Here is an 18926-nt window from a genome sequence, read left to right as displayed (position 1 = left end):
TATTGGAGACTTTAAAATAATTCCAACTGAAATCCAGCAATATTCAAGTTCTTAAATGTGTTAAAGTTTTGCATGAGTTACTTGACATGTGTTTCTATGCTCTATAATAAACAAAAACAAATACATCAAAGTTGTGATTAAATTATTTAAATTGACTTTAGGCTATTTTTCTACATACAAGACTGAGAAAAGGTGTTGTGAATGGATTTTAAAGAAAAAATAAGGAAACTTTCCATTCAAAGTAGAATAGTATATATACAGCACAAGATTAAAATAATAGATTACAGCAGATTGCTTGTATTCCCATTTCAGATCTACAGGGGCGCTGCTCTCCCAAATTCAAGTTCAAATTCAAGCACACATTGCTGAGACCGCTGAAGTATTGATAAAACATTCGGCCATGCAGTCAAATATTTAAAATATATGAATGTTTTTACAATGCAAACTATACATCACAGTCACTACATTTACTAAATAAAGTCCATGTAAAATATTCCGCGCAGGAAATAATTTATAATCAAATAGTTCTAACCTCCTATCAAAGTGTTATTCTTAAATACCTTAAAGTACATGATCATGTTTAATTTGATTCCTTTCTAATATCGAAACTTAACAACCTAAAAATAACGTCATCCAACTATAGGCCTAATTAAAATACTGTTTTCTTTTTTATCAACAAATATCCACACTATAAATAATAATACACCATTTAGCAGACGCTTATTCAAAGCGACTTACAGTCATGTGTGCATACATTTTTACGTATGGGTGGGTGGTCCCGGGGATCGAACCCACTACCCTGGCGTTACAAGCGCCATGCGCTACCAATTGAGCTACAGAGGACCACCATAACACTACCAGTCAATTGATTGGTGGTGTCATGTCAATATTATAGAATGATAATCTTAATCCAACAATTTATAAATGCAATTGAGCGATGATGAATAAGTAGCACACAAAAATTAGCCTACAGAAAGAATATTCGAAATAATAAGCTACATGTAAAACATGAGTAGGCTAATACTACATTACTCATGCATAGCCTAATGGAGAGTAGGCTATATGAAATAGCAATATTGGCAATCACATGTCGAAAAACTAATAACATCTGTCCAAAACACACACTCGACAACAAATCTGTATGCATTGTTCACGATCTACATGGAAAATCCATCCCATGTTTTAGCTGTTAAAGAAATTGCCAACTCCCGTTCAATAGTTCCAATCCGGGGCCCTATTCAATATCACAGGTTCATGTTCAATAACTCCATTCCGCGCCCATGTTCAATAAGCGATGTCCCTGTTCAATTGCTCCGCTCCGTGTTTTGCGCGCGCTCCCCCTCCTTTTTACTGAACTCCAGCCCCTCGCTCTCTCTGTATCAGCCTCTCACTCCGTCTCAATATGTCTCAAGATGGCGGCCAATGCGGGATCGATGTTTCAATATTGGAAGCGCTTTGATTTACAGCAGCTGCAGGTCAGCCTTTTTCCTTAAAGTTTCTCTGCTTTCTTGAAGCCTTATGCGTGGGAAACCGTTGTCGAGTTGTGGATTCGCTCTTGAGCCCCTCTTTGCCGGTGTTTGTGGCCGCTTTTGGAGCTCTCTTCTCCCATTGATTAAAGCGGCTCTCTCGTTGATCGGAAATTGATCCTCTTTGTTCAATTCCCATCGATCAGACATCATGGCCGCGGGGAAGCGGTCACTATGGCGATTCCGGGAACAAAGGCGATTCCACACTCATGGAAGACTATTCTAGTGCAAAACTGGCAACTTAATACTATTGAGAGGATGTATTTGATGTTCTTGATGCGTTTTGTTTGAATAATTTGGTTAAAGAAAATAAGTGCATTGGTTGTCTCGAGCTCTCGCGGGTGGCGCTGTGGTGCTGAAACGAGTTGGGTGCAGAAGAGTTAGGTGACTTATGTTATCTTTAATGTTTTACACTGGGAAATATTGCGTTAGAATAAGAAACATACAAAATGTTTTGACAGCATACATTTCATAATAGCTGTTTATAGTTATTATTTTCGAGAAAAGCCTGTCGCGAAGCCTCGTGCCCAGTGTGGGCTCTTTTTTAGGGAAGTGTAGCCTGCATCTAGGCAACTCGGTAGCTATTTTAATAACAAAAACAGTTTGCTAATGTCTAGTTTATGTCGTGGTTGTGTTAATATGTAGAAAAGTGTTTTGATAAAGTCCAGCGACATTTTGATTTCTACTCTTTATGCGTAGCCATAGGCTGTAGACATGGATATGCATACCCAAGTTCAAGTTTGCGTGTTTTTAATCTGTAATAGTTTACCATTAACTAAATAACCAAGTTGAATGCTTCATTTCGTTTGAATTGTGCGCTTAATAGATTTTAAATGCATTGAGTGCACGAGCCACTTTTGCTTCCATAAATGTTTATCTGTTTTATAATTTATAGTTCTATATGAGCATATACTGCAGTTTAAATTGAGCACGTATAGGTCTACACAAATTTGATAAATCGCTTATTTAAATTGATTAACAGGTTTAAAGTTATCTTAGACTGAAATTTGAATTGACCGTTGACTAATCGACAGCAGCAACTTGGGAGTGTCATTTTTGCATAATAGGCAAATGTAATCAATAGAATGAAGGTGTAATCGAATAGTCCCAATGAATGTGATTCGCTAATGTGTTCGTTTTCATGAGGGATTCGCTCAATGTGTAGGCTATTTGTTACATTTAAACAAACAACTACTACCAATCACAACATACGTATTTATGTAGCCTATATAGTCTAGTTAATCATTTAAAATCAATATTTGGTTACTTTTTTTTGGTTTTATATTCTCTGATTGATTGGTAAATTTCAATTAATCTAGTTGCCTACCAAAAGCCTATTCAACTCCAATTTCGTGGAGTTGTCATTTTTGCATATATTTTACATAGCCTACAAAAGTAGGCTAGTGATTCTCAAATTAATAGGGGGTGTAATATCGATTCAGGTGGCCTAGGCTACTATCAAAGGAATGTTTGAAATGTACACGTCACTCTGAGTCTCACGGGTTTTGCACATCATGTCAGGAGGGGGAATGGGACAATGCGTGCCCTTTTCAATGGACAATATTTCCATCCCAAGATTAGAGTGGTCTATTTAAAAGGTGCCGAAAATATGTTTTATTGTTATTCATCCATATGCCGTTTATTTTCGACCATTGTGTTCCATGCTACCGAGTGTCCGCCATAGCCAAGGTCTTCTGCGGCGAGGGAACTGGTTGATCTCAATCACAGGGATGCATTTTCTCAGCTATTGTGCCCCGTGCGACATTTGCCATCGCCTCTTGAAATCATTTTATGTTTGAAAAGACAATGTCGATGTATTTGACGGCAGGCTCCAGGCTCCTACTGTTCTTTTCCCATCTGAATTTGTTCACTCTATTTTGCGTTCAACTGGTTCAGGGATTTTCCTTGAGGAATATTTCCACGTAACCTAGGTTCTCCCAAAATATTTTTTTCGGTCTGAAATATTTTTTTGAAGAAGGAAAATAGTCTTACGCTTTTATGACTGAGCTATGATTCTCACTCGAGGCGCGCTTTTGGCGCCACGAATATAATGCCTGATATTGTACCCACTGTAGCTTAACCCTCCTGATAATTGTGAGCTGCACACAGGCTGTTATTGTGTCTTTATTTAAATGGTTAAAGTGTTCTGCTTCACATTCTGTCTAGCAATAGTCAACATTGATTACATTACATTTCATTCATTTCATTAAGTTCATATGACATTGCCTCCACTGTTATCTACACTGAACAAAAATATAAATGCAACATGAGTGAGCCTTTCTCCTTTGCCAAGATAATCCATCTACCTGACAGGTGTGGCATATCAAGAAGCTGATTAAACAGCATGATCATTACACAGGTGCACCTTGTGCTGGGGACAATAAAAGGCCACTCTAAAATGTGCAGTTTTGTCACACAACACAATGCCACAGATATCTCAAGTTTTGAGGGAGCGTGCAATTGGCATGTTGACTGCAGGAATGTCCACCAGAGCTGTTGCCAGAGAATTTAATGTTCATTTCTCAACCATAAGCCGCCTCAATGTTGTTTTAGAGGATTTGGCAGTACGTTCAACCAGCCTTACAACCGCAGACCACATGTATGTTGTTGTGTGGGCGAGCGGTTTGCTGTTGTGAACAGAGTGCCACGTGGTGGTGGGGTTATGGTATGGGCAGGCATAAGCTACAGACAATTAACACAATTGCATTTGATCAATGGCAATTTGAACGCACAAAAATACTGTGACGAGATCCTGACGCCCATTGTGAGGCCCATTTTTTTAAAAGGTATCTTTGACCAACAGATGCACATCTGTATTCCCAGACATGTGAAATCTATATATTAGGGCCTAATTCATTTATTTCAATTGACTGATTTCCTCATGAACTGTAACTAAGTAAAATCAATGAAATTGTTGCATGTTATGTCTATATTTTTGTTCAGTATACTGTAAATCAAATGGAATTTGTAATAAGCCTACCTTATTTAAGCAGTAAGGTCAGAGGTGGTGTGGTATATGGCCATATATCACAAACCCCAGAGGAGCCTTATTGCTATTATAAGCTGGTTACCAACGTAATTAGAGCTGTAAAACTAAACGTTTTGTAATACCCATGGTATACGGTCTGATATACCATGGCTTTCAGCCAATCAGAATTCAGGGCTCAAACCACCCAATTTCTAATTGCATTTATACCAATGGAATTGTTGAATATTTCTGATTAGCTTAAAGGGCATTCTAGTTAAGAAATGTAGTCTCAAATTCAGCTATAATTTGTCTATAAAGTTTATAGCTTAAGTAATACATTTAGGTAGATATACCTTGCATTATTTAGGGTAATTTTGTTAAACTCTCATACTGAATGTTTTGTGGGGTATTTTTTATCTGTTTAGGAAGAGTGAACTGTTAATCTAGTCAGAAAGCTTAACTACTATTATCAATCATTCTAAACAAAAGGCTTCTTCATCTGTGTGCTTCCCTGAACATAAGTCATGTTAATTACACATGTCTACCTATGGTATCCATTTAATGAGTGTGTATTGACTCTTGACACTTTACACTGAGTGTGCATTGACTCTTGACAGCCGTACATAGTTCTCGCATAAAGTATGCGTCACGTAGGGTTATGTTAAGAGCCCTGCAATAATCATGTTAAGACCCATCCAATGATATTAGTCAAGACAGCTGCTCAGCAGAGAGGAGCGAGGCGAGGGCCTGTCTGGAGGATCCAGACCCGACAGCAGGGTGGACTCGGAAGATTTCACCTCTATTATTGATGACAACTTATTTAATTTGCTGCAGTATTGCCACCGGTGAGTCTTTCTGACAGGGTATGCTCAGGCTTGTCAGGCACTGCGGTATGGCCTTTTCATCACCAGCAGCCACAGACTCTTTTTAATTGGACTCACAGAATAAAGAGTTGCTAGTGATACCACATGTACATGTTACAAGTAATAAACCAGTACATTGTTTCTGTTTTTATGGCCTTCTCAAATTGGTGCATTCCACATGGGAAAGACAATAAGCTTTAAGACAAACCTTAAATGGCTCGGCAGAAATAGGATTTCTGTCTCTGGGCCACTATCCCAAACAAGGGAACTGCTGCTTTCCACTCAGTGATCACCTGGGAAGCGCATCAGATAATGTGAATCCAAGATGTAGTAAACCCAATGGTGATGTTTTTTACCACCAGACATTCTAAAGCGGTTTATTTCCAACTGGAATGTAGGCCTATGTCTACATCTTGTCAGTGTTACAGGCATCGAATGAGTTACAAGGATGAATGTTTATTCACAAGCTGTATGGGTACTTTCATGCAATCCTGTCTGAAAGACCACCTACATCAGTGTTTCCCAAACTAGGGGGTCGGCTGATTTGAAAATGGGGTTGCGAGAGAAAGTAAAAAAAAAATACACCTAATAATAATAATAATAATAATAATAATAATGATAATAATAATACACTGCTTGGTTTATAGAACCGGGGTTATGTCAGTAACCTCCGGTAGCCACTAGATGCGGTTGTAATAAACAGAAAGGTTTCTGTTTTCTGCCTACAAATGTGACTCTATATTTTGAACAGTTTAAGCTACAAATGACCCCATCACTGAAGGATAAGACTCTCAGAAACATGAATGTGTCTTCTGTTTCCCTACAATGCCCACAAGCCGCGCAGGACTAATTATAACAGAGTGGAGACCAGACACTAAATCAGACTGGGGGAAAAAGAACATCGATGTTCTTTTCTACACAAAAGATCATACAAAATTGACTGATCTTCTGAACTTCCCAATACCTTTTGATGCATTTGTCACTTCAAACCATCCTTCAGATTGAAATACTGTCAAAAGTACTGTCAGACTGATTTGTAATAGACTTTCATAGCCCCAATTTAAAAAAGTAAACATTGGCCATTGATTACATAACTCTTTTGACATGGTGGGGTCGCAAAAAAAGTTAATCAAAATGGGGTCGCGGGCCAAAAAAGTTTGGGAACCCCTGACCTACATACTAGGGCTGGGAATTGCCAGGGACCTCACAGTGCGATATTATCATGATACTTAGGTGCCGATATGATATGTATTGTTATTCTCATGATGCAAAATGTATTCCTATTCGATTCTGCAATTTTTGATGTTCCAAACATTGCTCACTATACAGTGGGGGAAAAAAGTATTTAATCAGCCACCAATTGTGCAAGTTCTCCCACTTAAAAAGATGAGAGAGGCCTGTAATTTTCATCATAGGTACACGTCAACTATGACAGACAAAATTGAATTTTTTTCTCCAGAAAATCACATTGTTGTTGATTTTTAATGAATTTATTAGCAAATGATGGTGGAAAATAAGTATTTGGTCAATAACAAAAGTTTCTCAATACTTTGTTATATACCCTTTGTTGGCAATGACACAGGTCAAACGTTTTCTGTAAGTCTTCACAAGGTTTTCACACACTGTTGCTGGTATTTTGGCCCATTCCTCCATGCAGATCTCCTCTAGAGCAGTGATGTTTTGGGGCTGTCGCTGGGCAACACTGACTTTCAACTCCCTCCAAAGATTTTCTATGGGGTTGAGATCTGGAAACTGGCTAGGCCACTCCAGGACCCTGAAATGCTTCTTACGAAGCCACTCCTTCGTTGCCCGGGCGGTGTGTTTGGGATCATTGTCATGCTGAAAGACCCAGCCACGTTTCATCTTCAATGCCCTTGCTGATGGAAGGAGGTTTTCACTCAAAATCTCACGATACATGGCCCCATTCATTCTTTCCTTTACACGGATCAGTCGTCCTGGTCCCTTTGCAGAAAAACAGCCCCAAAGCATGATGTTTCCACCCCCATGCTTCACAGTAGGTATGGTGTTCTTTGGATGCAACTCAGCATTCTTTGTCCTCCAAACACGACGAGTTGAGTTTTTACCAAAAAGTTCTATTTTGGTTTCATCTGACCATATGACATTCTCCCAATCCTCTTCTGGATCATCCAAATGCACTCTAGCAAACTTCAGACGGGCCTGGACATGTACTGGCTTAAGCAGGGGGACACGTCTGACACTGCAGGATTTGAGTCCCTGGCGGCGTAGTGTGTTACTGATGGTAGGCTTTGTTACTTTGGTCCCAGCTCTCTGCAGGTCATTCACTAGGTCCCCCCGTGTGGTTCTGGGATTTTTGCTCACCGTTCTTGTGATCATTTTGACCCCACGGGGTGAGATCTTGCGTGGAGCCACAGATCGAGGGAGATTATCAGTGGTCTTGTATGTCTTCCATTTCCTAATAATTGCTCCCACAGTTGATTTCTTCAAACCAAGCTGCTTACCTATTGCAGATTCAGTCTTCCCAGCCTGGTGCAGGTCTACAATTTTGTTTCTGGTGTCCTTTGACAGCTCTTTGGTCTTGGCCATAGTGGAGTTTGGAGTGTGACTGTTTGAGGTTGTGGACAGGTGTCTTTTATACTGATAACAAGTTCAAACAGGTGCCATTAATACAGGTAACGAGTGGAGGACAGAGGAGCCTCTTAAAGAAGAAGTTACAGGTCTGTGAGAGCCAGAAATCTTGCTTGTTTGTAGGTGACCAAATACTTATTTTCCACCATAACTTGCAAATAAATTCATTAAAAATCCTACAATGTGATTTTCTGGATTTTCTTTCCTCAATTTGTCTGTCATAGTTGACGTGTATCTATGATGAAAATTACAGGCCTCTCTCATCTTTTTAAGTGGGAGAACTTGCACAATTGGTGGCTGACTAAATACTTTTTTCCCCCACTGTATTTCCAATGAGTGTAATGATTGCTTCCACAAAACGTCTACATTTATATTGAGAATGACTGATCCAAACAACAATCTCTGACCATAACACCTGTGCTGCTCAGAGTAATGTATTTAGAGAGTTGGGCCATTAAGGTTTCTACATTATGATGCACTTACATCACACAACATTATATGGCAGCCATGTTAGCACCCATTAACATTACATGGGAATATAATGTCTACAGTCGTGGTCAAAAGTTTTGAGAATGACACAAATACTAATTTTCACAAAGTCTGCTGCCACGTGTACCTATGATGAAAATTACAGGCCTCTCTCATCTTTTTAAGTGGGAGAACTTGCACAATTGGTGGCTGACTAATTACTTTTTCCCCCACTGTATGTCTGCTGCAGAGAGACGAGAGCATGATAAATTGAGTTTTGATCAGTCCGGGAAATAAAAATGCTGAAAACATGTAGATATAATATCGTCCAAATATAATATTGCGATATGTAACTGTATTGATCCCCCCGCCCCCCCATCACAGCTTCATACTGCATAGTTTTTTGGACTCAATGCTCAAACTCAGTCCAAGTGGAACCAATCCATCGACAAATGCTACTCCACTTACATTTACATTTTAGTCATTTTGTAGACGCTCTTATCCAGAGCGACTTACAGTTAGTGAGTGCATACATTTTCATACTGGCCCCCTGTGGGAAACGAACCCACAACCCTGGCGTTGCAAACGCCATGCTCTACCAACTGAGGATATCATTATATCCTCTGTTTTCATGTCCTGGATATTAGTCTTAAGGTCATTCAACAAATAAACAGGGAGACTACAGGATACACACACTATAGATAGTGCATGTGCAAAGATCAGAGTTAGGGGCTAAGAATTTGAAGGAAATTAACACCGAGACACTACTCCTACAAGCCTGTCTCTCAGGTGTGGTGACTTTCAATATTTCCCTGCTCATCTCAGACAGACAGCCCACGGGAGCTTGCCCTTTGATGAAGCTCGGAATAAAAGGGATTTTTTGGAACATATTCTCTACACTGCTTACAGTAGGCAGCTCAGTGTGAAACTTTGAAATGGCACCATTACAGGGCTGCCTTTTGAAGTTGAAAGGGCGCCCACAGTTTGCTATTCAGGCCCTTGCTCTCCTGATTAAGTTTGATTTGGCTGTTTACATTATTTATGGCCCAAAAGCTGCCCCTGTCCCACCATGTGCCAATCCCATTTCTCATGTGAGCCCTCAGACATGGCCTTCTCAGAAGGCCTGCTCTCCTCTCCGTGTCAGATTGTCAGTCTGGTCTTCATTAGCCACGTTGTTCACAATCCTCCCCATGAATGAACTAATTGTGTTTATCTAATCTATATTATTTTCCATGGCTTTTATCTGGCAAATGTCGCAAATCTGTTTTTGATATAGTGCTTTATTGAAATTATCCATCTGAGGCGCGTGTCATAAAATCTGTAATTGTAGCATGTTTTAATGTTTGACAGTTTTTCCACTGAACATTGCTTTTAATTTACATTTCTGATGTGGAAAATGTAAACATTTTTGGTTATTTTCCCATAATTAGTTCAGGTTTTAAACTATTAATGCCTTTAAGGCAGACTGTAACATCTTTTATGTTGGATGAGCTTTATTATGTATATTGGGCCTACATTACATTATAAGGAGAGCATGGTTGGAGTGTCTGGTTTGCAGTAGCTAGCTAAGTGTTTGTTACCGTACAGAGATGTTTGGTTTACTTGAGAGAAGAAGCTTGTCTGGTACAGTACTCTTGCCCTTAGACCGGCCTCTGAGCTTATTTTTCCACCTCTCCACATAGACGTCCATTCCCTTATAGGTTCTCAGCCATTTCAAAGGGTCCCGTGGCGTTGGGCGGACCCTCAGCATACCACCTGTGTTGATTCCATGTGGTTGGAAGGTGTCCAACTGTATGTGAGATGCTGTGCTCTGAGGCGTTCGGGCCTGTGTGTGGTCCTGCATTTTACACGTCAACATATGGAGATTAGTGAAGGAAGCAATGTCGCCCATGACCGCGCCATGGAGATTTGAGCTCCCCTGCGCCCTCAACTTGTGCAGGCCTGCCGTTGGCTGTAAACATATCAGTTGGATATTTACGATGTGGCAGACACAGGCTAGCTTTGGCTCCCCTGTGTTATTTTTAACCCTCTGTTGCCACAGACTTGCCACAGACATGGGTGCGTCTTGTCGAGATATGCTCCACTGAGAATAATTTGATGTAAGGATTATTTTCCCTGTGCTCTTCAACATAGACCAGACTATTGACCTAGGTCTTGATTTAAAGATGCCTTGATGCCACACTAAGATCCACTCTAAAATATTTAGTTAATTTCTATGAAGTTGTTTAATCTAAGTCAAAGTGAGAGCTGTATGCTCTCTGGTCGCTCAGGTCACGTTTGGACAGCAGGATTTTAGATACACAGGCACCTGAGTATGAATCATCCATGCTGAAACAGGCAAGTTCCTGACTAGCTCTGCCACATGTCAGTGAAAAAGCAGGAGCCTGCACTCAGGACTAAATTTAGAAAACTCCTTAATGTAGAAATTAAAGGAGAACTGTGCCTCAGCGCTCTGCTACCCCTCAACCCCCCCACCATATACTCCCGTCCCCTGTCGATTCCCCTGTCAGATCCACACCACTTCAAACCCCAACAAGCTTGTAAACAAGGCACAAAACAAGACAGACATTTGCATGTCCCCATCCAAATTTAGCCCAAGCGTCTTTGCCTTTTTTTTGTTGCCCTGGGAGTTCATAATTGCAAAGGAAAGCTTGATATTTATGAGTTTCCACATAGCATTTGGGATCTGCAGTATTTTTTTGGACCAAATTCTTTCCGCGGCAACAAGCTTCTGTCCCGATCAGTCTGTCAGAGTGTGAGCAGTGCTGAATGTTCACAGCTGGAACTCCTTGTCTCCCTGCACAGTTAAATGCTGTAAGACGTACTCGGCATAACTTATGTTCAATATCTTCTTATCCCTCTTGTGTGAAAGAAGACTAGTCAGACATGCCTGTAAAAGCTCAGAAGGAATCTCATCTGTGGTCATTTTTATGATACAGAGTAAATCTTTTAAAAAACAAATTTGTGTAGAAATTTGGACCGCAACTGGATTAACAAATCAATTTAAATGTACCCCTTGCCTGGTCATAGTTTTTGTTCTGTAGCGAGCTGTGCTGAGCTATCAGTGGAAGCTATAGAAATGCATTTATTAATGTCTACATTTGTTTTTGCCACGTTTATGCTATTACAGACACCTTAATGTATACCTTTAAATGATATTATGTGAGCTAAACAAACATTAAAAAATATATAAACATTTTAAGTATAATTTTTAGGAAGTACTGTTACTTTCCTCCGTACAAAAAAAATACTTAAATACATGTACATTTGTCCTCAACATTTAGCAGACGCGCTTATCACGTCACGTGTTGAACGCGGAACGAGGGAGAGCTCGGTTTGTTGTTTTGAAAGTCTCTGAAAAAGTGTTCTATTGGAAAAAGTTTGGTTACTAGCTACCTTTTGAATTTGGATCCCGCGACGCGGTTAGCCTCAGTTGCTGGGACTACTACATCTGTTCAGGGATCCTGCCAACCAAAAGTTTGAAGAGCTGCTTGGCGTAGCAGCTAGCTCAACTGCTAACTAGCTATCAAGCTAGCAATGTTTCCTTGACAACCTGAAAACAGTCTGCGACGTGGTTAGCCCTTGTGGCCGGGACCGCGGATTGTCCCGTGCATATGGCTGTCTAAATCCCTTCTGTTTGTTGCTGTTTAAATCTGCCCTGCGACCTGCCCTGTCTGGAACTGCGTGGAGTACCAGCGTTAGCCTATGTTGCTACCGTGGCATCCAAAGTCAAAGGGGGGAGTCATGGAGAGGACAGTGGTTCTCTATTACAGGTGAATCATTGTTTTAAATGAACAAAAAGGGTTCTACAAGCAGTTGTTACAACAACAGGAAAAGAGCTTCAAGAGCTTTGTCCAAATACTGATGGACTCAACTAACAAAATAATGGATGATCTGACCAGAGAGGTCCAGGACCTTAAGAAAAGTTTGCAGAGGGACAATCCAGGAGGAATAACATGATTGTGGGTGGCATACCAGAGTCTTCACATGAGAACTGTGCCGAGTCTGAGGAGAAAGTAAGAAAAATGATCACTGAAAAGCTGCAGATGGATCACATGTCTGGAAAACATGTAACCAGCCTAGGTGACAGACCCAGGCCGATAGTGGTGAAGTTCCTGAGGTTTAACCTTTTGACGCTTGAGTTCCAAATATCTCTAACTTTCGCCCCAGCATGAGTTTTTTTTTTTATGCGCGTGATGTCAGAATGCACTCACTGTTCTTAAATGTGATTGAGCTCCTGAGTGGCGCAGTGGTCTAAGGCACTGCATCGCAGTGCTAACTGTGCCACTAGAGATCCTGGTTCGAATCCAGGCTCTGTCGCAGCCGGCCGTGACCGGGAGACTCATGGGCGGCGCACAATTGGCCCAGCGTTGTCCAGGGTAGGGGAGGGAATGGCCGGCAGGGATGTAGCTCAGTTGATAGAGCATGGCGTTTGCAACGCCAGGGTTGTGGGTTCGATTCCCACGGGGGGCCAGTATAAAAAAATATGTATTCACTAACTGTAAGTCGCTCTGGATAAGAGCGTCTGCTAAATGACTAAAATGTAAATGTAAAATGTGATTGTTACGCAACAGGACAGTTAACCCACGCTGCCCTCAAACCAAGGCACGCTGCCTGCTAATTATCTATAGGCCATGTTTCAACTGGTCAATTTAAAATTATTTTCTACCAACAGTTTGAATTGAGGTGTGTTCCGCCTCCCCATTAATTCACATAAGAAGTAGCCCATTTCACTGTTGCAGACAATTTATGTTTGATGCTTTACTGAGCTGGACAAACTTAAATCTTCAACGAGAGCCCAAGCACTTCCCCAGGGTTTCCCCAGATCAAGTATGAAGACATTGCGCATCTCTAGTCAGAACAGGCCTTGCACAAACGTTTTCCCCCTGGCACATTTTCTGACTGGCGCCCGCATTGCCTTTGTTGTTTTCCTTACAAATAATGCGTTCCTATCAAGTAAGTGCCTTATTTTCAGTATATCGTGTTGTCGTTTCTACTGTAGCATACCGTATGTATGTATGGAGCATAATGTATTTACTGTTTTATTCACGTTTTCAAGTACTGGTGACATCATGCAATCCGATTCTTGCATAGATTGTAATGGACACATTTGAAGTGTGTAAAATACTTTTTTGAAGGTTGTACTGATTTATGATGAGCTAATGCGACGCTATTTTCCAGCTATGTGTGGCGCCATGTTTGTTGACATCATACAATGCATTCTGGTTGTCACGTAAGCACCTGTCAGACCAAAGATGTTATAACAAGGGATAGTTCACTCGACTGACTTATGGTGCTTTCAAGACAACTGGGAACTCGTAAAAATACGAGGTCAAATCATGACGTTGGTGATCTTCAGGTCGGAAGGTCGGAGCTCTAGAAAGAGGCCAGAGTTCCCGAGTTGGAATTCCGAGTTGGATGATCGTAAAAAAAAAAAATCCCAGTCGGAGCTCATTTTCTTTCGACTTCCCAGTTGTTTTGAACGCACTTGTTTTGTCCAGTCATGTGCTCCGGTTCTTGTATACACTGTAACAAGTACATTGAAGATTTGTACTATGCTGAAAAGGGGCCAAACTAAGTTCATATTTTTCAGGCTGACTTTGACTTTGTTTACTTGTCTTATAGTGAATGGCATTCTGGGATTAGGGAGGTTTTGCTTGTCAAACATTAAACAAACATGGCTGCCATCATAAATAATTTAGCTGCTGTTAGCTTAGCTTAGTTGACACGCATCTCTTTTCTAAACAATATTACATTTCTCTCTTGTGCTCAAGTCATTGTAAACAAGTCTAGCTGTTAGGTCGCTAACTTTTATATTTAGTTTTTGGTCAGCGCAACCTGTTATTTAGACTGGTTTATGGAATGAGTTTGGCTGTGGATGTGTTACGTGGGATGTTTGGATGAAGAAGTTCGCATTTATCTTTTACAATAAAAGGTGAAATTGAGGAATAAAGTGGTAAAGACCTTTATTTCCCAGCAGTACAAAACATTGTTTAGATGCTTTTCAGACAACAATGCTGTTTAGACGCGTTTGTTGCATCATACGTTCTGTTGCTACTGTTCCAATCACATATGTGATGGTACGCTGCAGGGACCAGTCAACAATGATCACAAATATGGGATCGTATGCGTCCATCAAAGGGTTAAGGACAAGATGGCTGTTCTGGAGAAAGCCAAGAACTTGAGAGGAACCAACATTTTCCTCAACAAGGACTTCTCTTCTCTTGCTCCAAAGCAATATCAGTTTCCATTGGCTGTAGTGACCATAACATTGTGGCAATAATAAGGAAAGCCAGTGCGCCAAAGGTTGGGCCTAAAGTAATTTTTATATTATTTTGTTGAAGATGTAAAATATGTATGTTGGTCTGTGTAGGATGAGAATCCAGATACAGCACAGGAAGTATTTGTAAAATTATTCATTCCAATTGTTTACAAGAAGGCACCTGTTAAGAAACTAACTGTGAGAACAGTTAGAGCCCCCTGGGTTAATGATGAATTGAAACATTTTATGGTTGAAGGAAATTATGGAAAAGTTGTGGCAAACAAGTCAGGCAGCTCAGCTGATTGGTTGACATACTGTAAATTGAGAAATGTGATTAAACTTAACAAAAATAAAATAAATCATATTACCAAACAAAGATAAATGACACAAAACACAATGGAAAAATACTTTGGAGTACCTTTTTAAATGGTATCATGGACAGAACTCAACTCAATTCCTCTCCATCATTCATTGAAGTTGATGGGTCATTTATAACAAAACCTTTCGATATTGCCGATAATTTCAATGACTATTTCACTAGTGAAGTGGAAAAACTCAGAAGTGAAATGGCAACATTGAACAGTGAACCATCGTATTTTTGTATAAAATATCTAATAATGAAAGAGAAGGATTGCGCTTTTGAATTGGGTCAAGTTAGTGTGGGAGAGGTGGAAAAACTATTATTATCCATCAATAATGAATGACAAGCCACCAGGTACAGTGCCTTGATAGTATTCATACCCCTTTACTTTTTCCACATTTTGTTGTGTTACAGCTTGAATTTAAAATTAATTACATTTAGATTTTTTTTGTCACTGGCCTACACACAATGCCCCAAAGGAATGTGATATTTGATGTTCTCTCTCACTGATTGATTGTACGTTAACACTTTACTTGACACCCAGTGTCATAACACGTTATGACACGGTCATAACCATGTCATAACAGCTGACATAACTTGTCATAACCTGTTTAGAATATGGTCATAACACATATATTTAGACTTGTTGTGACATATATTGCATTATTTTATGGCTGGTTATGACACCTACATAAGTGTCAAAACCCACAAAACCTACCACACAAGGCAAAACATTCCATTACACCATAGCCTACGTGTCAACAGTATGTTTATGTTATATATATTTTTTTTATTGACCATATTAAATTATTATCATTGTAATTACGCACACATTGATGTCAGACATGCGCCTACATGTGACGAGTACTGAGTATACGAAGAGTCAGGACGTAGACGCAGGAATTAACAAGGTCAAGGTTTACTTAATAATGAGAAAGAGAATAACAAAGAGAGAGTAAACGACACGACGCTTAACAATCACACACAACACAATACTGAACAGTCCAGGGCTAAATAGGGGTGATGATGAGGTGCAGGTGCGCTGGAGGTGATTAGGGGGCGTTGGGTTTCCATTCCGGTGTTGCCGAGGTGTTGCGCTCAGACCGGTGGCTCAGTAGACCGGTGAATCAGAGCGCCGGAGGGGAGCAACGGGAGGACATGTGACAGTATCCCCCCCCCCCCCCCCCAGGAGGCGCGGCTCCAGCCGCAGGAAGTCGCCGGTCAGGAGGACGACCCCGAGGACGAGGAGCGGGCCGGTCAGGGCGGCGACGGTGGAAGTCCCGAATTAGGTTGGGGTCCAGAACGTCCCCAGCCGGAACCCAGCTCCTCTCCTCAGGACCATACCCCTCCCAGTCCACCAGGTAATGGAGTCGTCCCCCACGGAACCTGGAGTCCAGCAGGTCCCTCACCGCATGCGCCGGACTCCCGTCAATGTCCAGGGACGGAGGGAGCGTACCCCAGGGGACGGCATCCGCCAGAGGACCAGGAACCACCGGCCTGAGGAGAGACACATGAAAAGTGGGTGAGTCATGGTAGTAAGGGGGAAGGAGCAGCCGGTATGATACCTCATTTATCCGCCGGAGGACCTTAAACGGCCACATAAACCGGGGGCTCAGTTTCTTTGTAGGGAAGGTGAAGAGGGAGGTTTTTTGTAGACAGCCAGACACGATCACCAGGCTGGAATACAGGGGCCTCACTGCGGTGGTGGTCAGCTTGGTCCTTCTGCCGACAAATGGCCCTCTGGAGATGGACATAGGTGGCGTCCCAGACCTGTCCAGCCCTGTGGAACCACTCGTCGACGGCGGGCGCATCAGTCTGGCTGGGTATCCACGGGGCCAGGGCTGGCTGGTACCCCAGGACGCACTGGAAGGGAGTGGGCCCCGTGGAGGATGAATGAGGGAGTTCTGGGCATATTCTGCCCAGGGAAGAAACCTCGGCCACTCACCCTGCCGGTCCTGACGGTGGCAACGAAGAAAACTCCCCAGCTCCTGGTTCATGCGCTCCACCTGCTCATTCGACTGAGGCCTATACCCGGAAGTGAGGCTTGCCGTGGCCCCGATCTTCTCCAGGAAAGCCTTCCACACTCGGGAGGTGAATTGGGGGCCACGGTCCGAGACGATGTCCTCCGGAAGACCTGTTGAAACAGGACCTCAGCGACCTGGAGAGCAGAAGGAAGACCAGTTAGTGGCAAAAAACGGCATGATTTGGAGAACCGATCTACGACCACCATGACTGTGGTCAAGCCGTCAGAACGTGGGAGGTCGGTGACAAAGTCTATGGACAGGTGTGACCAAGGTCGCTGAGGCACTGGGAGAGGAACTAGTTTGCCTGCCGGGGCGTTCAGAGGTGTCTTCGTTTGGGCACATACGGAACAGGAGTTGACATAACGGGAGACATCAGAAGCCAAGGTGGGCCACCAGTATTTCTGTGCTAGAGAATGCAGGGTGCGCGTAATACCAGAGTGCCCTGCCGTATGGGTGGTGTGCGCCCAGATCAGCAGGCGGTCACGGACACTGGTGGATCCTCCTGAGCTGCCAGGCGGCTGTCTTCGTCCACATCCCAAATGACAGGTGCAACGATGAGAGACGAGGGCAGGATAGGACCCCCCAGATCCTTCCTTTCTCCGGTATGGTGTGTCCTGGAGACTGCGTCGGCTTTCACATTCTGGGATCCTGGGCGGTAGGACAGAATGAATTGAATGCGAGTAAGAAATTGGGCCCACCTGGCTTGACGAGAGTTCATCCATTTCGCTGCCCGTATGTGCTCCAAATTCCGGTGGTCAGTAAGAATCCGGAATGGATGGACTGCGCCCTCCAGCCAGTGTCTCCATTCCTCCAGAGCGAGGACCACCGCCAACAGCTCCCTGTCTCCAACTCCATAGTTCCTCTCTGCGGGGGTAAGCTTTTTAGAGAAAAAGGCACAGGGATACATTTTCTCTGGCTTACCGTGCCGCTGGAAGAGGACCGCACCCATGCCCTCCTCCGATGCGTCCACCTCCAGGATGAAAGGACGAGATGAATCTGGGTGCTTTAGGATGGGCGCTGTGGTGAACCTCTCCTTCAGCCTCTTGAAGGCAGTGTCAGCCTCAGGGTTCCAGGCCAGATTCTGAGGCCAACCCTTAACGAGAGAGGTGAGCGGGGCGGCTATGGAGCTGAAAGACCTGATGAAACGCCGGTAGAAAATGGCGAAGCCCAGGAAACTCTGTAGGCCCTTAATGGTGGTGGGGACTGGCCATGACCTGACGGCGTCCGTCTTCACTCTTTCCATGAACACCCCCTGAGGACTGATCCTGTATCCCAGGAAGGAGATGGCCTGTTGGAATTCGCATTTCTCCCCCTTCACCAACTGGCTGTGTTCCCGGAGGCGGAGTAGGACAGCTCGGACGTCCCTGACGTGCTCCTCGAATGTAGCCGAGTAGATCAGGATATCGTCGATGTACACCACCACCTGTCTACTCAGTATGTCTCGGAACACGTCATTGACGAAGGACTGGAACACAGAAGGTGCGTTGGCGAGGCCGTAGGGCATGACACAGTATTCATAGTGGCCTGAGGTAGTGCTGAATGCCGTCTGCCACTCGTCTCCTACCCGGATTCGGATCAGGTTGTAGGCACTCCTCAGGTCCAACTTGGTAAAGAACCGGGCCCCTCGTAGCTGCTCGATGGCCGACGAAACCAGAGGGAGGGGGTACCGGTACTGGGTGGTGACTGCGTTCAGCCCCCTGTAGTCACTGCATGGTCTCAGTCCTCCGTCCCTTTTGGCCACGAAGAAGAAGCTGGCAGAGGCAGGAGAGGTAGAGCGTCTGATGAACCCCTGTTTCAGGGTCTCCGCCACATACTTCTCCATGGCCTCAGTCTCCGCCATGGAACGG

General features: G+C 42.9%; 1 protein-coding gene across 1 annotated transcript in view; it reads left to right on the top strand.

Moving 5' to 3' along the window:
• Positions 1-1280: 1280 nt before the first annotated feature.
• LOC311136223 (homeobox protein cut-like 1) overlaps positions 1281-18926 on the top strand; it is a gene marked incomplete at its 5' end in the record, with an annotated part of 256137 nt that continues 238491 nt past the window's right edge. The window contains one exon of the mRNA XM_084170341.1: positions 1281-1475. Coding sequence (XP_084026467.1) covers positions 1281-1475 — 195 coding nt within the window. The remainder of the gene's footprint in view (positions 1476-18926) is intronic.

The sequence above is a fragment of the Coregonus lavaretus genome, assembly GCF_964263955.1.
Source record: "Coregonus lavaretus genome assembly, chromosome: 10".
NCBI classification, from domain to species: domain Eukaryota; kingdom Metazoa; phylum Chordata; class Actinopteri; order Salmoniformes; family Salmonidae; genus Coregonus; species Coregonus lavaretus.
This window is presented reverse-complemented; position numbering and strand designations above follow the sequence as displayed.